The sequence below is a fragment of the Musa acuminata genome, chromosome BXJ1-2, assembly GCF_036884655.1.
Source record: "Musa acuminata AAA Group cultivar baxijiao chromosome BXJ1-2, Cavendish_Baxijiao_AAA, whole genome shotgun sequence".
Lineage (NCBI taxonomy): Eukaryota > Viridiplantae > Streptophyta > Magnoliopsida > Zingiberales > Musaceae > Musa > Musa acuminata.
The window spans coordinates 17,858,929-17,886,273 of NC_088328.1; the positions used below are offsets into that span (position 1 = coordinate 17,858,929).

A 27,345-nucleotide genomic window follows, 5' to 3' on the forward strand; every position below is an offset into this window, starting at 1 on the left:
TTATTTTTTTTTATCTAGATCAAAGATTTACTCCTAATTGCTTTTTTAGTAGGGTTATGCTAAATTAATAAAAACCATCACTACTCCTTGGAATTTCAATAAATTTTACATATACTATCAAAAGAATTAAGAGAACGAGTCTTTATTTCATGACAAGCCTACTAAATTATCAAGATTCCAATATGATAAGCCTGCCAAAATAGCATAATTTAATAGCATATATATTGACCTTCTCTAGATTCTATATTTTGAGACTAAATATTTCTAATTCAAAATAAACAACCCACGTGACATTGAATTTAAATTATGCAAGGATAAAGTTTATTCTTGTTAAATAGATGTATATTGATTCTCTTTAGATTCTATACTATAATATTTTTAACTTTTTTTTTTATAATAATTAAGTGATAAATAATTTATTGAAATATTTACCGATTACATTATTAGTCAAAAGCGATGAAATGATTATTAATAATAATATATAAAGAGTAAAAAAGAGAAAAAAATTAATAGAAATATAAAATAAAAAATTAAATATCATTAAGTTTACTAAACATATGAATTTTTATTTATCAGCAAAAAAATTATATGATATATCCTAAATAATTACATTTATGAGCTTTGTTGTTGTTAAAGGACTGAATTAAGTAACGAGATGTAATTAATACGTTGTCAGGGTTAAGTAACGAGATGTAATTAATAGAACATAATCACGTCATAACTTTGTACCTTCTTTCCACGGTGATCTCAAATGCGAATCTTAAAGACTAAGGCGCAATAGACAACGACCCACTTGTAAAATAGAAGAAGGAGAAGTTTGTGTGGGTCTGTGGAGAAGACTTGAGAGGAGCTGAGTGGAGACTTGGACGGCCCAGTTTGGATTTGACCATTTCTCTCTCTCTCTCAGTGCTGCGGTAGACTGTGTGGTCTCCTCTCTCTAGTCTTCTTGCTACCTCGTGCTGCCGTGGGAAGCATAAAGCTGGATCTTGATCGACCGCACCATCAATCAATCGATCGATCAATCGCTTAGCCATTTTATTCTGCCCCAAAGGTCCGGCCTTTTTCTTTCCCTTGCTAGTTTTCTCGTGTTTGGCTACTGTAGGTTTCTCGAAGAATCTCAATCTTGTTTTCGTTTTCTGCCGGTTTTGGGTTTTGGATTCGGAGTTCTACTCGTTATGGCGTCGGACTTGGTTTTAGATTTAAAATCCAGATGTTTTCCCCCTTTTGTTTAGGTGTTACGCTACTAGATCGACTCGGAGCTGCGGTGGCGATCCCTGTGGAATTTGCTCCTGGCGTCGTTTCTTTGAAAGATTGTCTGCGAAGAATTTGTGCATGCGAAAGGAGAAGAAGGATTGAGATTGGTTAGACGCTCAGCACAATGGGCGGGCTTTGCTCGAAACGATCTGCTGTAGATAAATCGCCCAGCGAGAGTACTCTCGATTCCAATGGGCTCAGGGATCAACCGATGCCGAATCAATCCCGTAGTAAGATGAAAGGGGCTTTGGCTTATTCGATAGCAGGAGAAACTATGGAGAAGCGGCTGCAAGAACAGACCGTTTCCGTTACGGAGGGGATGAGTGTGCCCGCTGAAGACTTACATGCCGCTTCTGCAGAGGCCACGGAGCCACAGTTATCGAGGGCTTTCTCACAAAAGTCCAGGTCAACCATGTCAAAGCCCTCCGACCCCGGGCAGTCTGGGATTGCTAAGGCAAGTGTATCTAGTGATAGTTTCCTTTTGTACAATTGGATGGTAAGGAGTGGCAGTAGAACAAGTTATATTTGTTTGGTTGCCTCCACTAGTAGTGTAGAAGATCATGGTCACTGGGAAGATGAAATGGCTTTCTATGGCATGTCTCCTTTGAATTATTTGAATTTAATAGACTATATATAAAACTGAGTAAGTGGGTGGTGGTGCACAGTTGAAATGAATCAGTGGAAGCAAGTTATGAATGTTGTTGAGTTCTTCATCCATCGTATTTCTGTTGAGACAATGTTTTCTAACATTCTATGTAATGAATATATTGTTGAATTTGATGCTTTAGATGTTCTGGTAATTGCAGAATTGTTACAATGATAGTGTAACATATTGCTACCAACCAAAATGAGTCACGGAGGCCCAATAGTCAATATGAAATTTGCTCTTGCCTCATCCATTGCTGGTAAAGGGCCATTCTTAGAACCAGGGTTTGTCATTTCGGGTACCAAATTTGTCTTGGAGATTTGTCGGGTCGGTACATACCAGTTTGTATTGATATATTGACGCACGGTACGTTGGGGTGTGCCGATGGAGATTCGGGTGATCGACATCTTGGTCGCTAGTTGTACCGGTCCATATCACCCGTACCATACCGACTCGGGCTATACAACAAACGTTGCAAAGAACACAAACTTGTGATGCAAGTGTTTTTTTTTTTTCAATTATAGAATAAAATCGTACAAAATTATATAGGCTCTCGAATGGAAGAAAACTTGATCAATCATAACAAAGAAGTGACATAACTAATTTGCTTTCTGAATTCTGATCGGGGATCTCTTGTTTGGACTCAGCTTATGCATTTTTCTTTTTTTTTCTCATCTATACATTTGACCATCATAATTTCCTGTTCATATTGCTGAGTTGTGCTTCATAGTTGCTTCTTCACCTTTAGCTTTTAATTTATAAATTTAACTGTTCTTTTTAAACAAGTTTCGTAATTGTGCTGGCTTTGGTCAAATTTTTTTAATGGAGGTAAAATCATTGTGTATTCTGTAAGAAATAATGTTGCCATAAACATGTCATCTCAGCTGGCACGACTAAATTTTTTCCTTCATTTAAGCAATACACATTTTGCTGAGTTTGATGAAGTTAAATTGTTGTTACGGAACACACGTTCCTTTCTAATGTCTTCCAGATTCATCTAGAAACAACAGAACAAAATATGATATAGATTCTTGCTTGTTCTAGTTATATGCATAAGAAGACTTGCTTTCTGTCGCCTATTGTTGCATATGTACTTAAAATTGTTTCTTCTTATTATTTTGCTCTCAACATTCTTACCAAAATGTTTTTTACTGGCACAATTGATCTCTTGGTTCCTGTAATATATTGTTTATAATAGTTTTCTATTCGTACAGTGTGTCATTCATGTGTTATGCTTGCCTTCTGATTCATTGAACGTTGACTTATTAGATGTGAACTAGGCAAATTAATTATAATTTGTTGTATAGCAGGTTTCTGAAGTGAGCTCAGTTTTGGGCAAGGCAGGTAGTGTTGGGTTTGGCAAAGCTGTGGAGGTATTGGATACACTCGGTAGTACCATGACGAATTTGCACCTGAATAGTAGTTTTGTATCAGGAGTTTCAACAAAGGGAAACAAAATATCTATATTATCTTTTGAAGTTGCCAATACCGTTGTTAAAGGTTTTAATCTAATGCAATCGCTTTCAAAGGAGAACATAAAGTATTTGAAGCAAGTGGTACTTCGATCAGAAGGTGTACAATATTTAATATCCAAAGACATGGATGAGTTGCTGAGGGTTGCTGCTGCTGACAAAAGGTCCATAATCTCAAACTTTCTCATTCAATTGATTCAGTCAAATGCTAAAAAAATTGTACAATTTTGATATTTATGATGTTTTAGTCTGTTCAACAAGTAAACTATCAGAAAATATGATAGCCTTGGTCAATTAAAAGATTGCTTTTATCAATAAAGGTGTGTCAGCTTTTGATGTCAATTCAACAGGGAAGAGCTGAAAGTATTTTCCAAAGAGGTTGTTCGCTTTGGAAATCGTTGTAAAGATCCTCAATGGCACAACTTGGAACGCTATTTTGACAAGTAAAATTCCAACCTTTGTTCTATTGGATTACCCGAATGTATTTTGCTTCTGACAGAATTCATAGATCTTATGTTTATTTACACTAGACTAGCATCAGAACTTACCCATCAAAAACAGTTGAAAAAAATAGCTGAAACTGCAATGGAGCAGCTCATGACATTGGCTCATTATACAGCTGTGAGTATCTCTACCTTACCTTTAATGGTTGATTGTTGTCAAAATGGTCTTACTTCTTTTCCATTAGCATAATCTGCTAGTTGCCTATGGTTCTCAGATATGAAAATTAGCTTTGTCAAATACCATGCATATGTTTGGCGGATGGTACATGCTTATGGTTGCTTTTGATCTCTGTGGACATGCTTGAGATGAATTTTATTTGTGGGGGACTTGCATATTTACTGGAAGTATTTGACGAGAACTGTAGTGAATTACTGAAACATGATTGCCAACATCATGAGCAGATTTGCTTTTACATTTTCCTTGTTTATAAAATGAAGGCATCAGTCATGTGTTGTTCTCTTAAAGAGATATTTCTCTTGGAGTTGATTTTCTGCCACCAAATTTCTAAGACCATAGATGCAACCTGAAACGATGGTTCTGTGTTTCTCAATAAATTTCAATTGTATTCGATAAAGATTGTCATGCAGAGGGTTTCGGAGCATACCGTCTTTGTTCAGTCATTGGTTTGGAGTCTCTTGTGGTGCTGAGGCATGGCTACACACTCTTGGCAATGTGAATGGCGGTATAGCGGCGGTTGACTTATGCACCATTCCATGCAAAGATTGATATAGTACTGAAATATGACACTTTTTGATCTTCCAACAAAATGATCTTTGTTATTATCAAATTTTTTAATCATTTTTGTTTAGTCATTGAACTCAATGGTTTACACTCAAAAGGAAATACAAACATAGAGAAATTGTCATTTTATCGCCATAACAGCAGTGCTATTCTGGCCTTAGAGGAATTAGTATTGTATGGGATTCACACATAATCTGTTTAATTTTACTTATGTTTACTTGTGGTCTGATTGAATAATGCATTTTAGATGCTCGAGTTCCTTTTGACAATCAATATTGATATGTTAACATTTTGATTACTGAAATATTTGCGAGAGTTGCTTAATAGGTGAGCTATCTTATATCAAAACAATACAATTCATGATGCCCTTTCAATGAGAGGTTTAAATAATAGAATAAATGGAGTGAATTATGGTGAAGAACCAGTTGTGGTAGGGAAGAAAGAGACTGGGAATGGGACAGAACCACTCAACATTAAGGAAGAAGATAGTAATTAAAGTCACTGGCCTAAGTAGAAACTTGAAGGTTTCATTGAAATATCTTGTTTTTCATCACTGCTCTTTTCCTAACAAAAAGATCATAGAGAGAGAAACAGGATATTACAATTAAAATTTATCTGAATTTTCTGCATTCAGTAGGTCACATCAAAATCGCCTTATTTCATGGCTGATATGAAATCTGCATCTTTTCTGTGAAGCACATAACTAATTGCAATCTTATCAAACATGGGCTGTGGAATGACTTGTTCTGCAAGTCAGAAGCTTGCCTTTAGCCCTGCATATGACCAGCAACAGTTGAGTCCATATATATACAGCTTAAAATATGTCACAACCCTCCAGTAGAAACCAATTCTGCTACAGGATGGAGGTTATTTTGTTCTACTGTTTCCCAGATCAAGACTCTTGAAGTGTATGGTAGTTCCCTGTTATTCACTCATAGGAAGTACTTGACCATTGATTACTTCCTAGTCGAGGAATCCATTTGAAAAGATACGCTCAATCTTTATTTCAGACCAACGAAATGAAAGTAAGGGAACAACTGATTAATGTTTACCTTCCAAACTTGGACTCTTTGGCACTTAATATTGAACTAAAATTCAACTAGGTCTTACTCAACATTTTTAAGTAAATACTAAAAGGTTTTGATTTAAGTTAGACTCAAGTCTGAATCAAAAAAACTTTAACTGGACTCATATTCAGAATAACCTAACAGCTCATAATCAACATTAATTTCTGCATATCTTACTAAAAATAACTCCAAAATTATTAAAAAATAGAAAAATGATTCATAATTAAACTTTAAAATACCCATAAATTAAATCTTAAGGTACAGAAAAAAAGAAAAAAAAAAGTGTTTCTTAACTTGTTCAGCAGCTTCATTTTCTGGTGAATTTGGTTATTGCCCATATGGGGTTTGCGCTTGATTCTTGAAAAATTTCTTGGTAATATAATTTGTATTTCTGTTTTATGTTTCTATAGGAACTATACCATGAGTTGCATGCCTTGGATAAATTTGAGCAAGATTATAAGAGAAAACATCAAGAAGATAATAGTGCAAATGGAGTACAAAGAGGTTAGCTACTCTTCTAGATTATTTGTATGTGGCTGTGATTTACAATATAGGTTATCATATTCCCATTTATCTTTTTGTTATCAGAATGATATTTTGCTTGGAGGAACCGGAAGTTGTTCCGATAACTGTCCCTACCCTGTTCTTCTAATGTTTTGAACAAGCATTAACCATTTCGAGAGTGTCGGACTATTCCTTGAAAATGTAAAACAAAACCTGTCTTTATTGCTTCTGATTTACATTAGCTATCTTTACTGGATACCTTTTGTTCGAATTCCTGAATGTGATATCAGAGTTATTAAATGCTATATTACTCGAGAGTTATTTGTTTCTCAAATTAGTTTAGATATTGTGTAAGCCCTTATCTAGATTCATCAATCTAAGTTCATAGTCTAATGATACATCTGAATTCTTTGTGTAGAATAGAGCTAAGTTCGCAATCAATCTTATTACTTGACACTCTTTCCAACTGAATGATCTCCTTCATGCTTGGTTTCTTTCATAATAATGAACGTAATGATTTTTTTTTAAAGCAGGATCTGTAATTGTCAATCTACCTGTTTTGTCAGCTCAAATTAGCTATATAATTTTATATGTGCAATGAATATGTATTGTAACTCATTAATTGTGTTGAATTGATTGCTCAGTCTGAAAGCTTGTTCGTCCAGTACAAATGCCCTTGAATGGGTAATAAATAATAACACATTAAGTGAAACTTTCCTTTACAAATTAACTACACTAGATCCCCTCTTTAGAAATTGTGCATCACTTTAGTGACTGCTACCTTAACTGGTCTGTCCTCAATTCTTATTGATACTTTGTTCTACTATTTACTTGCCATCAAAATTTTCTACCTTTGCTTCGAAACCACTTGTTTCCCTAATATACTTTCTACTGACCAGTGAAAGGTCTATCAACAATTTGCATGATTGGCATTGATATTAGTATCGTGATAGACTAAGGAGCAAGGACTATGTGATTGATGTCAGCATGATTGGCTAGGTCGGATCAGTGAGATTGGAATTGGACAAGAAAATATTTAAAAATAAAAAACTAAAGTACAAAATAACAAAATATTTTTTTTCAAAGGATAAGTAATGAAGGCAGGATTCAAGCCTAAGATTTTGCAATAAATTTTCGAAGTCTTTACCAGCCAAATAATAAAATATTAAAGTCTTTACCAGCCAAATAATAAAGCAATAAATTTTGCAATAACTAACACATTCAAATAATAAAATATTAAATTTTTTAAAAAATAAAAATATTATGTATTATAAAATTCTTTTATGATCATACTTCATGCAAGATAACAACGTGAAATTTGTGAAGTCCCAACCATTTGGGGATTGATAACAACAATGATATGAGGAGTAACAACTATTCATTTTATCACACCCTTATGCCCGCATTAAGACTGCAAAATATACTTGATGTGAAATTGAAGTAGGTGAGTGGCATTGTTTTCTATAAGAATTCCTCATTTTAGTATTATTATATACACTGGCTTGTATTTGTGCTGATCTTTACCGGAAATACACCTATGTGAATTGAAAGATGGTTTCTCTCATAGGTGTGGTTATTTATTATTTATTTGATAAATACCATCTTCAATTAAGTATTTTATTGATTTTTAGGTGATAATCTCCAAAACCCAAGGCAAGATTTGAAGAGCCAAAGAAAGCATGTAAAGTCCTTGAAGAAAAGATCACTCTGGTCCAAGAATTTGGAAGAGGTAGGTCCACATTGTTGCTTCAAGATTGTCTTATATAATGGTCAGCGGATATTGTAACTGCATATTGGTATACCATGTTGTTTGACCATAATGGCACTTCTATAGCATGCCTTTTATCTCTCTATTGTAGGTGTTGGAGAAGCTTGTAGATATTGTCCACTTCTTACACTTGCAGATTCAGGATGCCTTTGGAACTGCTGGTACTTGAACCTAAACTTGTCTCAGTTTACTTTTGCTTCTTCATTGGCTTTGATATCAATAAACATGTGATTTGTTGGTATATAACTTCTTTTGGGAATTAATCACTCTCTTCGGTACTCGATATCTTACATCTGTTATCTACAGGTCTGTTAGGTTTATTATATTTAGTTCAGTTACAGTTTGTTATGTCTATTTTGTCATAATGGGCTTACTAAGATTTAGTGCAAACACTGGTACGTGCAAGGATTGAAATTTCGTACTGTACTAGTGTACCAAGCTTTGCTCGGTATAGTACAGTACGACATGCCGAGCGGTACGCCAGGGTGTACCGAGCTGTCACGGACAAACTTCTAAACAAGATGTTTGATGTAATGCTTATGTATGTCCATGTCTTTTGGCATGTTCATGCCTTGTACAGCATGTAGAGGGGCGGCCGAAGGCTTAATAGTCCTATTTTAATTGGGTTGGTGGCCTCTTTTGGCTTGTAAATAAAGGTTGTGTTATGTGGACACGTGCGAGAGATTTTCGGTCTATAATGGACCATTTTACCCTTTGTTGTGCAACTGTTCAGAGCTTGTAAAGTCTGTTTGTAATTTGCATTGCCTATGAAGTGTTTTTCGGAGATGTTTGCTTGTGGATCCCGATTGAGGCGTTCTCTCTAACTCGTTCTCTCTTTTGTTGGTCCTAAGGGACAATGGGAGGCTTCGGGGAGGCTGACCTTTGCGGACGGACACGCAAGGGTGCCGCACGACTTAGGCAAAACCAGATAAGTCCGTGACAGATGGTATCAGAGCGGGACAAGCACTCATAGAAACACTTAGCATGCAAACGTGGGGGACTTAGCGGGGCTGCGTTGAGGGCAGTCAGCACACGCGCGATTGTTTGGGGGAAAACGAGCATGGAGATGTAGGGAAAAGGAGTCGCTCGGAGGAGCGGGCATCTGACATTGGCATTCAGAGGAATGGCCAACCCTTCGCGCAAGAGGCACCACGAGAACAGGCAAGCTTGGAAGAATGCGGAGCGCACAAAGGTTGGGATGGCTGAGTTTGAGCTACGGCTCAACGTTGACAACCATACTTGATGGTGCTCAAGGCAAGCGAGGCGCTTGGTAAAAGAATGAGACCATGCAAGGTGGAATGAGTTGCTCAGCGATCGAAAGAGTTGTGCAAAGCTCACAGAGGTGAGGGGAATTGCTAACTCAAAGAATTCGGTACTCATGCATGGGCTTGTATGCGGACAATGGAATGTTCGCGGCCATCCCAAGGCGACCGAAACTCGGCGCCATGGAGCATTGAAACTTTCTCTTCGGCATGTGAAGGATACGTCCGTAGGAGGCTGAAGTGTGCAACGAGTTCAGCATGTTGCTAGGCCTTGAGTGGTGCATCGGGGGCTGTATTGACGTGGAGTCGCAATCTAGCAAGTGCGTTTGCAGGAGGCAGAACAATGCACAGTTTGTTCAGCAGATCGGAGTAGTCCAAGGGGATGGTGGTCTCCGAAACGAAGAGAGATGTTGCTCCAATGGGACAGTTATCCAGGAGGGATAAGTCCCGGCTCTCTAGAGGGAGAATCATGTGAGACGAACCTCACAAGTTGAGGAGGAGTACCTCAACAAACAACAACTCCACGAAGCTCAATGGACTGAGCAAGCGGCGAGGAGTCGTTGTATGATCTCGCTCGAGAGAATGCATTGGTGGATGCATTGCGAGATCAAGTGGGGGAGCGACCTAAAGCAACTTAAATGAAGGCACACTTGGAGTCGATGTGGAGATCGGACTCAAGGGAGGGCTGACCCGTGGAATGGTGGCACGAGGGCCACCATCGACTCAATGCAAAAACGAGGAGCAGAGCAACTTGGGTGTAACTTAGCGAAGTACTCAAGCCGCATGAAGGGAGCCGGCATAGAAGTTAGAACATGGAGCAGAGGCACTATGCTTTCCGTAGACAGAGGTCAAGGACATGAACTCTTACAGAGGTAAGAGTAGGATCATGTTGTTCCATGGGTCCTTCATTCTAACGGAGTGGACTCATCTTGCATGGTGCCAAAGACGAAGGGAGCTTCTGGGCACATGCACCTTATCTCGGAGGAGCATTTGATGGAGGAACTAAGACGACTCAATTTGCGGAGGCGAAGTTGGGTTCAGAAGGCCTTAGCACGGGGCAAGAGGACACAGAGGCGGGTACTCTTGAAGAATATGCCATAGTGTTGCCATTCAAGTTGCCATGAAGGAAGCGGTGCGCAGCGGAGATTGTGCTGGTAGGGGCAGAGGCCCAGGATCCAGATAATGGTGCACAAATTACAGTGAAGTCGGTGGACTTCGGGAGCTACTAGTCGACGGACTATCCTAGAGCGGTGCTTCATCTAGGTGTGATCCAAGAGTGGGTGGATGAAGGTCGATTGCCAAAGGAGCGAACAAAATCGAAGGTGGAAGAGACCCTGCGATGTATTGGCAGAGGCCACACATGGAGGGTTCACAATTCGAGTTTATTCCACAAGGATCATAATGCAATGGAGATGTCACCAGGAGGCGACATGGTGCAGCGGATCGTGGTGGAACAGTTCGTGGCAATGCGATACACACGACCTAGTCCCGTGAGGGATTAGATCATATGGAGGTATGATCGGGAGCTACTGAGAGCTCCATTTCGGTGAACAACACGACGGCAAGAAGGGCTATGGATTCAAGGAGTGAAGGCCATGGTACCGCAGAGGCGGGTCTTCCGTGCGTGCATCGAATTTTGCATCGGATTAAAATCTTGGTCATCAGCATATGGGGGCTGTGTTCCACCAAGGGAAAAGTTCGAATGCAAGTACCAGTAAGTTCCATGGGAGGGACTTGATTATACACAGGTATGATCGAAGCAGCTGGAGAGTTGGACTGCTCCAGAGCTCATATTCGCTTAAGGGAGCCCGACAAGTCAGAGGACAAGGTCGAGTAAGCGAACGTTGCTACCAAGGAAGCTAAGGAGAACAAAATCGGTGCAAATCCTACAACGTGATGGCAGAGGCCATGCATTGGAGTTGTAGTCTGTCTTTCCATCGACCAAACAGACTGCTTGGAGAACACAGAGGTGTTGAAGCAGGGGGTCGAAAGGGGCGAGGAAGCGACGACGAGTCCAGAGGGACTTAGCTACCCAAAATCAAGCATCAGTCAGAATGTAAGTGGACTCAGAGGAGTGCCACGGAGACATATCCACTGATCGTGAAGAAAAGGGATGCAGATGCGAGGCGACGGATAGTAGGGCCATGGGCATGGCAGCGCCATGGTACCGCAGAGGCGGGACTTCCGTGAAAGTCATTGATCCCTTGCTCTCATGGAGGGAGAGCGCTTGGTCGTGAAAGGGGCCGAGGAGGTGGAGCATGCAGAGGCAATCTCCAAGTACCGAGACAAGGCTGAAGGGCAGAGGCCGAGGAACTTCGTAAGACCGGTGTCAATGAGCTTCTCATCAAGATAGCCAAAAGTGAAGGACTTCGGGTCATGCAAGAGTGCATAACCAAGGAACGAAGCAGGCAATACGCGGTGCTGTACCTTTGCTACTCAGTGGAGTAGGCGGCAGGGTTGATGGAGAAGACGGTACAATCCCAGAGGCGACCAAACCTATGAGAGAATTACTCCAAGTTGGGGTGAAAACTTCCTGCATTCCAGAAGTTCGATGGCATTGAGAAGGTGAATCACAGTAACTAACTCAACGCAAGGAGTGCAAACACTTCAAGTGCTTCAGAAGTGTGAGCAAAGAGCAGGCGAAGGCTAGTAACCAGCTCGATGCATGGAGTACAACCTCGAGGAGGCGGGCGAAGTCAAGTAACCTTTGCCTTCTCAACCCTTAAGAGAATGGGCGAAACCGAGTACCCCAATTCTCTTATGTATCTAGCAGAGGAGCTCTGCACAAGTTCAAAGACCCTTCGAAGATAATGGAAGACAATAGTTGTCAAATCCTCACTAACGGTGATCAGTGCTACTGAGAGTAGATTGTCCGCTTCATTTCCCAACGAAATGCCAATCGAAAGCGGAAGTGATGCGAACCTACTTGGATGTGACAACTAAGTGAAAGAAGAGTCAATGAGCAAATTTTGTGGAGGAAGGACCCAAAACTTCAGAAGTTTGCGAGACGATGCTCGTTAAAGCTCCAACAAGCATCCACCCAGTTCAAGCAGCATGAGGAATTTGAGAGACTGGCACAGTAAGGATGGTCTTTTCCTTCATCTGGGGGATCCGCAGGAATCAACAAGGATCAACACAACTCAGCCAACCCTACACCAGAGTCAGAGTCATTGGTGAGTTGAAGCAGCATGGCGGATCAAAGGTTCGACTACTAAAAAACAGCAGCGGAGAGCAGCTAGGAGCCAAGAGGCGCATTGTAGCTGGAGCAGAAGATTGAAGACTCAGCAAAGGCGAGGAGTTGCAGTGTCGACAAAGGCTTCAACGAGGACGTCGAAGGAATAAGTGGGGGAGAATGTCACAGACAAACTTCTAAACAAGATGTTTGATGTAATGCTTATGTATGTCCGTGTCTTTTGGCATGTTCATGCCTTGTACAGCATGTAGAGGGGCGGCTGAAGGCTTAATAGTCCCATTTTAGTTGGGTTGGTGGCCTCTTTTGGCTTGTAAATAAAGGTTGTGTCATGTGGACATGTGCGAGAGATTTTTGATCTGTAATGGACCATTTTACCCTTTGTTGTGCAACTGTTCAGAGCTTGTAAAGTCTGTTTGTAATTTGCATTGCCTATGAAGTGTTTTTCGGAGATGTTTGCTTGTGGATCTCGATTGAGGCGTTCTCTCTAACTCGTTCTCTCTTTTGTTGGTCCTAAGGGACAATGGGAGGCTTCGAGGAGGCTGACCTTTGCGGACGGACACGCAAGGGTGCCGCACAACTTAGGCAAAACCAGCTAAGTCCGTGACAGAGCGGTACACTAAAAAAAATATAAAAATTAATTTTAGTACCAAGTGGTATTAAATATATAAAAATATATAAAAATTGCAGCAATATAAAATGACCATTAAGGGCACATTTGTGTGCTTCTCGTCGGCCTTTATATATTGGGCCAAACCCTATTTGCAGAAGAGGGAGTGAAGAGCTGCGGCGTTGAGGGAATGATGGCAACGGGCACCACAACGAAGGAGCAAAGAAACAAGAAGAAGAAGACGAAGGATAAGTGGGGGCAACCAATGGTCGCACTCGTGGAGGACGCTGAACAAGGACGAGAAGAAAACTTGTCGCAGCGAGATGCCGAGGAACAGGTGGAGGAGGAGGAGGCGGCAAGTCGTATGATCCCAACAAGGTGGTGGTGAGCGGGATGCCCTACTCAGCCACTGAGCAGCAGATCAGAGACTTATTCAGGGGCATCGGCCTTGTTGTCCAAGCTCTCCTGCTTCCTCGATGTCAGACTGGAATCGAGAAAGGGCGTGGAAAACAAGTTTGCGCCGAGGTTCGACGAGCTCGGGTTTATTGAGACGCCGGTGACGGCGCATCAGTGACTCCACAGTACTCTTTCTCGACGCTTCTCCCTCTTTCTCAATTCTTCTCTCTTCTTCGATGCTTCTCCCTCTTCTTCCTCGCCTCGCCTCACCTTAGCTAGGTTAATACCGCCCGGTAGCGGGTGATCCGCGTGCCGGTCAGCTGGCAGACCAATATGTACCACTCGTACCAAGTGGTACGGAACGATATTAAAAACCCAAGGTATGTGTACCAGGATACCTTGCCAACACATTCTATAGAAAGTACACTGAGAACACAAAGATAAAACATGTCATAACCGACAAAAAGCAACAAAAGAGGGTTGTTCTATCACGAAGTTAGTTGGTTTTACGTAAGTCGTGGAGCACCCCTGTGTGTCCGTCTACAAATGGTCAACTTCCCCAACACCTCTTATGGTCCTTTTAAGGCCCTGTAAAAGAGAAGACAGGCTAGAGGAAGCGTTTAACTCGGGATCTCACGAGCAGGCATTTCAACAAACACTTGATAGACAATGCAAATTACAAACATAGATTTCATAAGCTCTGAACGACCGCGCGACAAAGGATCCAAGGTTGTCTACTGTAACCAAAAGTCCCCACAAGTGCTCACATGGCACTGTTGTGGAACAAGGCAGCGAACTAGCCCTAAACACTACCCCCAAAGGCTCATCTAGACATGTGTCACATGGGTAGCTCTAAGGTGCTGTGTTGGTTGATACTTAGCACCACTCTATGGAGCTAGAAAGCCTCCAAAATGGCTGCCTAGATGTTATGTTTTTGGGTAGTTTTGCCTCTATACGATGACTGTACACAACCTACATTTACAGGACTAAGACAATCATAAAAGCCAACTCAAATAGGGTTGCCAAGCCTATTGCAAGCTCTTTACATGTTGTGCAAAACATGAACAAAACTGAAACACACAAACATTACATCGAACACCCTTTGTACAGATTTGTTTGTGATATTCTCCCCCACTTATTCCTTCGATGTCCTTGTCGAAGCCTTTGCAGACGCTATATCTCCTTGCCTTTGTTGAATCTTCAATCTTCTTCTCTAGTTGCAACGTGCCTCTTGGCTCTTAGTTGCTCGTCATCGCTATTATTGAGTAATCAAACTTTGATTCGCCAACGTTGCTTTAACTTGCCAATGACTCTGACTCTGGTGTGGGGTCGGTCGAGTTGTGCTGATTTTTTCTAGTTCCTACGGATCCTTTAGATGAAGGAGAAGACATTTCTTGTTATGCGCCAATCTCTCAAATGTCTCGCGTCTCTTGAACTGGGTGGATGCCTGTTAGAGCTTTAACAAGCATCGTCTCGTAGACTAAAGTTTTTTGAGGTCTTTCCTTCGCAAAATTTGTCCATCAATTTTTCTTCTACTTAGTTGTTGATTCCAAATAGGTTTGCATTACTTTCGCTTTTGATTGATATTTAATTATGAAATGAAGTAAACAATCTACTTTCGATAGAGCCAATCACTATTGGTGAGGATTTGACAACTGTTGTCTATCACTAAGTTTCTTTAAAGGGTCTTTGAACATGTGCAAGACTCCTCTACTGGGTAAATAAGAGAAGGTACTCAGTTTTGCTCATTCTCTTAAGAGTTGAGAAGACAATGACTACTTAGCTTCGCCCGTCTCGTCGAGGGTTGTACTTCATGCATTAAGCTAGTTACTAGCTTTCGCTTGCTCTGTTGACACTTTTGAAGAACCCGAAGTGTTTGTATTCTTTGCGTTGAGTTAGTTAGCTATTGTAATTCGCTTCATTACCATTGAACTTTTGGAATGTAAGAAGTTTTGCCCTAAAAAAGAAAAACTTCTCCCCGAGTTGGAGCAAATCTTCGATAGTTTTGGTCGCCTCTAGGGTTGTACCTTCTTCTCTATCATTTATACTGCCTACTCCTCTGAGTAGAAAAGGTACAACACCTTGTATTGTCTACTATGTTCCTTGGTCGAGCACTCATGCATCAGCCCGAAGTCCCTCACTTTCAGCTATCTTGTTGAGAAGCCCATCGACACCGGTACTTGGAGTTTGCATTTGCATTCTCTACCTCCTCGGCCCCCTTTCACGACTATGCGCTCTCCCTCAAAGAGAGGAAGGAATCAATGAGTCTTGCCTCTGTGGTACCATGGCATTGCCATGCCCATGGCCCTACTATCTGTTGTCTCACATCTACATCCCTTTTTTCGCAATCAGTAGATCCACTTCAACGGCACCGTGACACTCTTCTGAGTTCACCTCCATCCTAATCAACGCTTGGTTTTGGGTAGCTAAGTCCGTCTGGACTTGTTGTCGCTTCCTCACCCTTTTCAACCATCTTTTTTAACACCTTTGTGTTCTTTGAGTAACTACCCTTTGATTGATAGTAAGACGGATTATAACTCCCATACATGACCTCCATCATCATGTTGTAGGGTTTGTGTCGATTCTATTATCCTTTGTATCATTGGTAGTAACGCTCGCTCACTTTGCCTTGTCATTCGACTTGTCGGGCTCCCTCAAGCAAATATGAGCTCTGGAGTAGTCCAATTATCTAACCGCTCTAATTATACCTCTATATGATCAAGTTCCCCTTGGGACACACTGGTACTTGCACTTGGATTCCCTTTGGTGGTACATAGCCCTAATATACTGATGATGAAGACTTTCATCCGATGCAAAATTCGGTGCACATATGGAAGACCTGTCTTTGTGGCTCACCGAAGTGAAGCTCCCAATAGCTCTTGATCAAACCTCCATATGATCAAGTCTCTCACGAGGCTTTTCTCGTATGTGTTGTGTTGTCTCGAATTGTTCCACCACGATCTGCTACACCATGTCGTCTCCTGGTGACATCTCTATTGCATTCTGATTTTTGTGGATGAACTTAGACTGTGATCTCTCCATGTGTAGCCTCTACTAGCATATTGTAGGGCCTCCATTACTTTTGATTGTGTTCGCTCTTTTGATAATCGACCTTTGTCCACCCGCTCTCGTGTCACACACAGACGAAGCGCAGCTCTATGACGGTCCGTCGCTCAGCCGCTCTCGAAGTTCACTGACTTTGCTGAAATTAGTTCGCTATTTTTTGGATCATGGACCCTTATCCCTAGCATAATCTCTACTACGTATAACATTCTTTACGGCAACTCAAATGATAGTACTGTGACATATTCTTCAAGAGTACCCACCTTTGTATCCTTTTTCCTCGTGTCAAGGCCTTCTAACCCCTACTTTGCCTTCGCAAATTGAGTCGCCTTAGTCCCTTCGTCAATTGCTTCGTCGAGATAAGGTGAATGTGCCTTGAAGCTCCCTTCGACTTCGTCATCATGTAAGATGAGTTCGCTCCATTAGAATGAGGGACTCATGGAACTACATAATCTTGCTCTTGCCTTTGCAAGAGTTCATATCCTTGACCTTTTGTCCAAGGAAAGCTTCGTGTCTCCGCTCCATGTTTCGTCTTCTATGCTGACTCCCTTCATGTGGCTTGGGCACTTCACCAAGTTCCACCCAAGTTGCTTCGCTTCTTGGTTTGCATTGAGTTGATGGTAGCCCTGCGCTCACCATTCCACAGGTCAGCCCTTTGTGGAGTTTGATCTTCACATCGACTTTAAGCGTGCCTTTGTTTATGTTGCCTACGGTCGCTCTCCCACTTGATCTCGTAATGCTTCCACCAATACATTACCTTGTGCGAGTGATACCGGTGTGATGCAGAATGGGTGTAGTAGAATAGAATTCAAAAGAAAACCGATAGTATAGTTTGTCGAATAGAAAGGAGCGAACTAACGAAGCAACTTTGATAAAAACGAAAAGTAGCTCACCACCAAGTTTAAAATCACAATGGGATACAGAAAGTTCACCACCCAACGGAAATTAAACAAGGATACGTAACTAGAAAATAAAAAACTCACCACTCAAGGACGCATCCAAGAGATACAGAGTTTATGGGAGCACTCCATGAGAGTTTCTGCCAAAATATCATCAGTTTTTAAAATCCTTTCTAAGCCCTAAACACCAACATAAGTACTAGTGCATGAAACAACTCTTCATGCATAGGGAATTTCGAAATTAAGTGTTCACAGCTACTAACCAACTCTTTTAATGCATTCCTTAGTCATGAAGAAATGTTCACAACTGCTAACAAACTCCTTAAATGCATTCTTTGATCATGAAGAAAAGCACCTTGAAACAGCTTTAACTTTGTGCAGGGAATATGCTGATGAGCTGTCATATTCAGTGGGCTGAGTTGAAGATTATGAGACATCATTGTTGGCTGAAAAAAATATCATATCATAATCAAGGTTCATATGATCAGATTGTAGTAAATTAGAGACTCCCGTGTCAGCGAGATCATGTGATGACTCCTTGTCATTCGCTCGGTCATCGAACTTTATGGAGCTATTGTCTTGAGGTACCCCCTCAACATGTGTAGTCCATTGCACATGATTCTCCCTCTGGAGAACAAAGACTTATCTTTCCTGGATATGTGTCTCGTTAAAACAACTTTCTTATTTGCATCCTTCCCTTTAGAAGTTTTGGAAACCATCATCCCTTAGACTACTTTGCCTTGCCAAACAAATTATGCATTGTTCCGCCACCGTAAACTCACTTGCTAGATTGTGACTCTGCGAATACAACCCCCATTGCCCCCTTTTAAGGCGTAGCAACATGCTGAACCTATTGCATGTTTCAGGCTCCTATAGACGTATCATTCCCATGTCGAAAAGAAAGTTTTCATGCTCTATGTCTCTTAGGTTTGGTTATCTTAGGATGGCCACGAATAGTCCATCGTTTGCATACAAGCTCTTGTGTGGGCACCGAATTCTTTGAGTTAGCATTTTCCCTCACCTTTGTGAGCTTTGCACAACTTTTTCAGTCGTTGAGCAACCCATCCCTCCTTGCATGGTCTCGTCTTTTGCCAAGCGCCCCTGCTTGCCTCGAGCACTATCAAGTTTGGCTATCAACGTCGAGCCATAGCTTGAACTCAGCTATCCCAACCTTTGTGCGCTACGCATTCTTCCTGGTTCGCTTGTCCTCGTAGTGCCTCTCGCGCGAAGGGTTGTCATTCCTCTAAATGTTAATTTTGGATGCTCGCTCCTTTGATCTACTCATTTCCCTATGTTTCTACACTCGTTTCTCTCAAACTGTTGTGCGTGTTGTCTGCCCTCAACATAGTCCTGTTAGGTCGCTCATGTTTGCATGCCAAGTGTTCCTAAGTATGCTTATCCCGCTCTGATATCATCTGTTATGAACTTAGCTAGTTTTACCTAGGTTGTGCAGCACCCTTGTGTGTCCCTCTGCAAAGGCCTAGCCTCCCCGAAACCTCTTATGGTCCCTTAAGGACTTGCACAGAGAATTTAGTGATAAACATGTGGAGGTACACATTTCACATACTAAAATTGACTTGATTGATAACATGTGGCTGGTGCAATAGATAGTGGCTGGCATTTTGATGCTTGGATATTCCTTCAACTTTTGGATGTTGAGTTGGTCAAACTAGGCTACAAATCACTAGTGTTGTAGCAATCAAATCCTTTTTCATGGAAAATATAACTTGTATTTATAGTCAGTTTAGTATTTCTAGATTGGATTTAATCATCCGTGTGGTAAAATGACAATGTTTTTCATCTCTAGTCGTCAGGGACCTAGCTGTCAATTGATACAACTTTTGTCGAAAGTATGGAGAGGTAGCAGGACTATAACAAGAGAGAGTTGCAAGAGCCATAGTGGTGATCCTTTCCATTCTTGTTCAAGATATATAATTAGAAAGATGGAAGGAAGGAGAGGGGGAGAGGCAAATAACTACTCTCTTCATCTCATTACCAATAAAAGGGAAGAAGACACAGAGCTGCAAAGGAAGAAAAGCAGTGAGTGATGGAAAGAGGAACAGGGAGGAAGAATTCAACAGGGATTTCCTGCTACCTTTTTGTGCCAATGCAATAAATTTTATGGTAGATTTCATCTAGGTCAGAATTACATTCACCGTATTTAATGGAAGAATTTGATTGCTCTAGAACTAATAGTTAGGGCAAATCAAATTGTGATATGATTGTAAAAGTCCTAGTGTTTGAATCGGTCCTCGGATTACAGTCCTGACATTTTATTATTAGGACCGTTTCAGCACTAAGAGAGGGGGGGTGAATTAGTGCTTTCGTAAAACTTCGGATGATTCAAAAATTTTGTTCGATAATGCTTGTATCGGAAAGCGTTTAAACTAAGAGATCAAGTGAGAGTAATAAGCAAGTAAATCAATAAGTAATAGTAATGAAAAGCATGAAGGAAATGCAAACCGAGTTTATAGTGGTTCGGTCATCGTGACCTACGTCCACTCCCGATTCCTCTTCACTCGAGGCCACCGGCTTTCACTATCAATCTTCTTTCAACGGATGAAGATCAACTACCCTCTTACAACTCTTTCTCCTTTTAATAGGCTCAGGAGAGAACCTTTACATCTCTCTTTTATACTAGACCTTACTCCTCCCTTTAGAAGACTTTCTAAACCTAGGAGGAAGAGACTCTATACTTTAAAGAGAGTTTACACCTTTTTTCTCGAGTATATTTCCCCCCTTACTACTCAGTTTCTTCTATATACTGAGAGTTTCTTCTATATACCGAGCAGGGATGAGTGGGGTATTTATAGGCCCCAAATGGATTTAAATTTGGAGCCAAAACGGTCTCATCCTGGGTTTTCAGGGTACTGGTGGTACCATCGCTAGTACTGGGCGGTATCATCGCCTACCAATTTGACATTGGGCGGTACCATTGCTTAACACATTGACACTGGGCGGTACCATCGCCTAATCTGGCGTTACCACCACTTGATAGCCTCAGAGACTGGGCTTTTGACTTTTCTAGCTCATAGGCGGTTCCACCACCAGTTTGGCGGTGCCACCGCTTGACCCAACTTTTGGGTCACTAAATGGGCCTCCCAATGAGCCCAAATCAATTTCAATTTAGGTCCAATTGGCTCCTAATTGAGTTAGCATGATTACGCCAAAAACTAACTCAATTAACCTCCTAAACTACTTCAATCTAGACAAATGATTACAAAGCATGAATCCTTTGTTCGGTATGTCATTGGTTCATTCGGCCTTCGTTCGACCCTTCAGCGCATCGTCTCTCCTTCGGCGTATTGCTTAATCGGTATATTGACCTCCCGTAACATCCGATCTTCTTGGCACAATGTCCGATCCTTCTGGCCCAATGCCTGAACTCATGACACGAAATCCTTCTGTCGACACGTCGACCAGTCCTTCGGCCCGACGTCTAATCTTCTGACATGTTTTACTCCGGCCCAACTTCTGATTCTTCCTGCTACAATCAATTTGCCTTTGCATGATCGAAGATAGTTTTGCGTTACTCAAACGCTGATTAGATCATAACTTCATCAATTGATTTCATCATCAAAATTTGAGATTCAATAATCTCCCCCTTTTTTATGATGGAGTTTCACTAAACTCCTATCTATATGCCATAATTTCAATCATGAATCATATGCAATACATCATATTAACATAATCATTACTTACATCATAAGTTGAAGTATTACATGCATAATTCCAAATCATCATATATAATTTCAAAAATATAAAAGTACATCATACCATGCATGATTCAAATTTTAAACCATCATCATAACTTCTCCTCCTTTGTCATCAACGAAAGGAGAAGTACAACTTAGTACAACTAGCAAGTTTTTGAAACATGTAAGCTAACAATTCTTGAGATGTTCAATCTAGCAATTTTTGCTTCTCTTTTGAGATGTGCAAGATAGCAATTTTCTGTTTCTTTGAAATGTGCAACCTAGTAATTTTTGTTTCCTTTTGCAATGTGCAAGCTAACAATTTTGCTTCTTTTGCAATGTGCAAGCTAGCAAGACTTTATCTCCCTTTGTCATTGTCAAAAGGAAAGAAATAATACAATATTGTAAATATTTTCCTTTACATCAATTTTTAAACATGACATAAGGTATACAACCATAAATACAAAAGAATTGTATATATGAAAATCATGACATGAAAGATATTAATATCAAAGATCATGAAGGATCAAGTCATGATTTATTTTGGCAAATCTCTTCTTTTGTAAATAGCAAAAAGAAATATTAGAAGATCAAATAATAGGCAATCTTCAAAGGAAATCTTAAGTCATGAATTTCGAGAAATCAAAAGAAAAATCATGATTCGTAAATATTCTCTTTAGCAAGAAAAAGTATAGGAAATAAAAGATCTTGATTCATATAGAATAAATCTTAAATTATAATTCCGAGAAATCAAAAGAGAAATCATGATTTGGATAAAACTCATTCAAATTCAAATCATCAAATCATCAAAATCACTTTCATAGTTCAAAAGATTCAAAATAACATACATAGATTCATCACTCACTAAAGATCTCTAGCTGAAAAGAAAAATAAAAAAGTTTTAAAGAAATTTTCAACAAAAATGCATTCCCTTTTTTTTTTTTTTCAATTTATGTGATTGATTTCTTACAAGCATGCCCTAGCATTGCATCATTATTTAAAAACGAAAAATAAGTTTCATTACAATCATCAAGATCAATAGTATAACACATTAAAACATCTTTAATCAAAAATTTGATTTGTTAATAATCATTTTAATTCCAATGTTTTTGTTATTATTTGTTATAGTAATACATTTTTCTTCTTAAGTGAATCTAACTTTCATACTTAGTACAAGGAGTTAACTACAATTGTCATGCTCATTTTTAAAATTTTTTAAAATCACTAAAAAGAGAAGCATGATCCTTTCTTTTGTTTTGTATTTTATATTTCTTACTAACTAATTTAAAAACAACTCATGAAATGCATCAAGTAATTTCATAGTAATGTAAAGGGGTTTCGGTTGAGTCACTTACCTCGTTGTCGAGAGCCACCAAGGCATAGTTCACCTCCTCGCCTTCATTGGTTTTCTCCTCGTCTTCGGATGCACTCGATTCATCCCAAGTCGTCTTGAGTACTTTCTTCTTCTTTTAATGTGAAAGCATATTCTTCTTCGGTTGTGGACATTCGCTTTTGAAGTGCCCCGGTCGATTGCATTCATAGCAAGTTATTTTGTCTTTTTTAAGTTCGTTTTTATTCTTAGATTCTTGTTTTATAAAATTTTTAAATTTTCTTGTGAGAAGTTCAAAGTCATCATCATTATCATCATCATCACTTGAGTTTTCTCCTAAGTGGTCTTCTTTGGTTCTAAGTGTAAATCAATAAGTAATGGTAATGAAAAGCATGAAGAAAATGTAAACCAAGTTTATAGTGGTTCGGTCCCGATTCCTCTTCACTCAAGGCCATCGGCTTTTACTACCGATCTTCTTTCAACGGGCGAAGATCAACTATCCTCTTACAACTCTTTCTCCTTATAACAGGCTTAGGAGAGAACCTTTTCATCTCTCTTTTACACTAGACCTCACTCCTCCCTTTAGAAGACTTTCTAAACCTAGGAGGAAAAGACTCTATGCTTCAAGAGAGTTTATACATTTTTTCTCAAGTATATTTTCCCCCTTACTACTAAATTTCTTCTATATACCGAGTAAGGATGAGCGGGGTATTTATAAGCCCCAAATGGATTCAAATTTGGAGCCAAAACGGTCTTATCCTGGGTTTTCAAGGTATTGGCGGTACCATCGCCAGTACTGGGTAGTACCACCGCCTACCAGTCTTACACTGGGCGGTTTCATCGCCTAGTCTAGCGGTACCACCGCTTGACACATTGATATTGGGTGGTACCATTGTCTGACAACCTCGGAGACTGGGCTTTTGACTTTTCTAGCTTATAGGCAGTTCCACCACCAGTTTGGCAGTGCCATTGCTTGAGCCAACTTTTGGGTCACTGAATGAGCCTCCTAATGAGCCCAAAGCAATCCCAATTTAGGCCCAATTGACCCCTAATTGAGTTAGCATGATTACACCAAAAACTAACTCAATTAACCTCCTAAACTACTTCGATCTAGACAAATGATTACAAAGCATGAATCATTTGTCCGACATGTTATTGGTTCATTCGGACTTCGTTCGATCCTTCAGCGCATCGTCCTCTCCTTCGACGTATTGCCCAATTGACATGTTGACCTCCTGCAACATCCGATCTTCTTAGCGCAATATCCGATCCTTCTGGCCCGACGTCCAATCTTTGACATGTTTTACTTCGGCCCAACTTTTGATTCTTCTTGCTTCAATCAATTTGTCTTTACATGATTGAAGATAGTCCTGCGTTACTCAAACGCTGATTAGATTATAACTTTATCTATTGCTTTCATCATCAAAATCCGAGATTCAACATTTATGAATCTTGACAAGTTGCTTGCACCCTTCTGAAGGTTCTTCAAATGGAACTCCAAGCATGCTTTCCCAAAACAGATTGCCATTTGACCTTTAATTTTCCTTAATCACAATTGCTGCCTCTGTATGGCTCTGGTAAGGTTGTATATCTAACCTTCTTGTGGGTTTGAGTGGCCGAGACCTTATGTGCTGAACTGAACTTTGTTGTCGATGTCCATTATGATGTACATTTAGGTTGAGCTTTAGATTTATTAGTGTAAGCCTCATCTAGATTGAACCTTTGTATTTCAATACACCAATCATTATGTGTCTCATGTCCTAGTACCTTGACATATTTGTGGCTTTACCTGGCTATTCTAATCTACAACTATTTGTTTACCAACACATGTTTCTCATGTCCCATTTCCATGAAGGAATAATGTATCTTTAATTTACTTTTTATTGATTTAGCAATTAACTTGGTATCTGTTAATAATGCGCCATAGAGGCTTTAATAATTGTATTTGTATCTGTATGTTTATTTGAGAACCCTTTATTAAATCTTTTGTAAACTATCATTTTAGTATACAAATTTGTTGAAATTGATTCCGTTGCACAATTATTTTTCATTGTTAGCACAAGTACTCTAGATAAAGAGATCATTTGTAGTTGGTGCAAAAATATACAAGGATTCCTACACTGGATCTTTTAGTTTATGCGAGGTTGTTTGCTGTTTACTCATTCTAGTATTTGTTTTTGCTAAGTGAAATTTGAATTTATAAAACTGTAGATACTGATAAACCATCAGAGTTGACTATGAAGAGTCAAAGAAGATTGGGACCTGCTGGCCTTGCGCTACATTATGCAAATATCATTACTCAGATAGACACCCTTGTGAGTCATTTCTTTCTTCTGTCTTCCCATGTAAAAAAAAAAAAAAAAGAATTGTTTACAGTTATGGTATCATTTGCTCTTACACATGTGCTTCTTGACATTCTTAGATACGTCAAAATCATTATCATCTTTGAGCTTTTCTGAGAAGAAAACGTTGTTATTTGTTCTGTATAGAATTAACCTAACCCATGTAGGCTAGCATCTCTTGAACTTAATTTGTCGTGCCATATCGACATTATTAATGCATTGGTGTGCCAGCACACTGAGAAGCACCCAAAAAGAAAATTTTCTGCAAAAGAAAGAACTTGTCAGGATGCAGCAGTCTTTTGGCTCTCTCCTCTGGCATTCCTCTCCTTTTTCATGGCCCCCAAAATTCAGATGTGGGAATCTGACAGCCTTTAATTCAGGAAGTGAAGCAGCTGCAGATTCCCAAAGCCAATTATAAATCAGATCTAACCCACACCCATTTTTAAGTTAAGTTTGGCCTGATCTGGATGATTTGGTCTAAAAGAATTGTGGCTTAGTTCATCAGAATTCGCTGTCTAAGTTTCCACAATGTATAAAATGCTATTTTGTACTCACTTAAACTTATAATTTGGATTTTGGAAAACTATCTGCCATGCATCATGATCAGCATTTCTTTTATAAAAGTAGAATTGTTTCAAATTTCATATTAAATACAATGAACAAACTTGAGTCATGACTCTCACTTAGGGAACAATCTGAGCTCTTAGATATATTTGATATAATTTCTGTAAGATATCATTCAAAAAGGGAAAAGAAAACCTAATATGTTAATTCGATGGTTGACCTGTGTTAAGTTTGTGTATACTCTGCCACCACCAGCTCACATATGATTTGACTGACAAAGCACCATATGTGGTAGTTGAGATCTGCATCACAATCATTATGGCTGGTGCTGGGGCAGTAAAAATTATGATTAACTATAACCAATTGCTCCTGTTCATAGTGGGAAATTACCTTGACGAAATGATTGTGTATGAATGTAATAAACGTTTAGATGTATTCTTTAAACTATGGTTTATGCTAACCGTTAGCTTTAATCAGGTCTCTCGGTCAAGCTCTGTACCTTCAAATACAAGAGACTCGTTGTACCAAGGATTGCCCCCGACGATGAAAAATGCATTTCGTTGTAGGTTGCAATCATTTCAGAACAAGGAAGAGGTATGCAATTGCAAAAATCTGTCACTCAACCTTGCTAAAAAATACATCACTAGATCGATAATAAGTTGTCTTAAATATGATTTGGTTATATGCTAATATAAATGTGTGTAAAATTTTGCAGCTTACTGTTCCTCAAATCAAAGCAGAGATGGAAAAATCATTGCGGTGGCTTGTCCCGATAGCCAATAACACAACCAAGTAATTTAGCTACACATCCAGTTCATCCTTTGAACATGTAAATTTAACCCATGATATATGTTAATACTTCTGTTAACTGTTGCAACTTGTTTAGGGCTCACCATGGTTTTGGTTGGGTTGGAGAGTGGGCAAACATAGGGTAAGAAACCAAAATGTGATTATTTTAATGCCTGGTTCTGTTTAGCTGATTAGTACTTTATTTTGCACAAGATCTCTGGCTTCGTCGAGATTGGTAACCTAGCTAATTGCATACCTTACATTCAGGTCCGAGGTGAATCGAAAGCCAGGTGGTTCGGTGGACTTGATTCGGGTAGAGACACTCTACCATGCAGACAAGGAGAAGACTGAAGCATACATCCTTAACTTATTGCTATGGCTTCACCATCTCATCAGCCGCTTGAAGTCCAGTGGTGGAGGGATCAAATCTCCCATCAAATCCCCAGTTTGTTCTCCCTCACAAGAGGGTTTAACCATAACATCACTGTCTGCGAAACCGAGCCCCCCATCATCCGTGCTCTCTCAAGAAGACGAAGAAATGCTGCAGTACGTGAACTTCAGGAAACTGATCCCAGGGATTAGCAAGAGCCAGGAGTTTGACACAACAAAGTCGAAGTCGGGCAGGCACAACCGGCTGAGCAAGAGCAACAGCCACTCGCCTGCCAGCTGTACCAGGAAAGACTTCTTTGCAGGGGCTAGAAGGCCGTCGTTGCTTCCCGTCATTGACTTTAACATCGACAGGGTAAAAGCGCTGGATATGATCGATCGAGTGGATGATATCAGAAAACCGTGAAGCAGCTACAGAACATGATCCGAGGATTCATCAAGTCCAGCAAAATGATACAAAGAAGAGTGTTCATATGGAAACAGATAACCTCACATGATGGAGCGCTTGTGGATAGAGATGGAGACGGCAAGCATGATCGCCTTGTATCATGAAGTTATAATTTTCTGTGTACAAGCCTTTCGGATCTAATAAATATTCTAAATGTTTTGAGATAAAATGTGGCTGTCAAAGGATCTCCACTGTGATGATGAAGGCTATTTTAGTAGCAAATTACAGAGTCAAGGACAGTATTATCATTATATAATATATTTTAATCCTGATATATTTTGTGTGTGTGTGTGTGTGTGTGTGGAGGTTTTGAAGGTATTTGTGTTAGAAAAGCCCCCAAGAGCCACTAAATCAATCAAAAATTAACTTTCAGGAAAAGCCATGCCAATGGATAGTGCTCTATCAGGCTTTCGT

General features: G+C 39.9%; 1 protein-coding gene across 1 annotated transcript; it reads left to right on the plus strand.

The window, feature by feature from the left end:
• The first annotated feature begins 845 nt into the window (after nt 1-845).
• Nucleotides 846-27,205, plus strand: LOC135596216 (protein PSK SIMULATOR 1-like). The gene is made up of 13 exons (XM_065088217.1): nt 846-1,051; nt 1,233-1,708; nt 3,211-3,536; nt 3,723-3,815; nt 3,903-3,993; nt 6,095-6,188; nt 7,820-7,917; nt 8,048-8,117; nt 24,613-24,716; nt 25,785-25,901; nt 26,023-26,099; nt 26,194-26,238; nt 26,364-27,205. Exons 2-13 carry the CDS (start codon nt 1,379-1,381, stop codon nt 26,887-26,889), a joined length of 1,971 nt encoding a protein of 656 aa, XP_064944289.1. The 5' UTR covers nt 846-1,051; nt 1,233-1,378; the 3' UTR covers nt 26,890-27,205.
• Nucleotides 27,206-27,345: the final 140 nt, after the last annotated feature.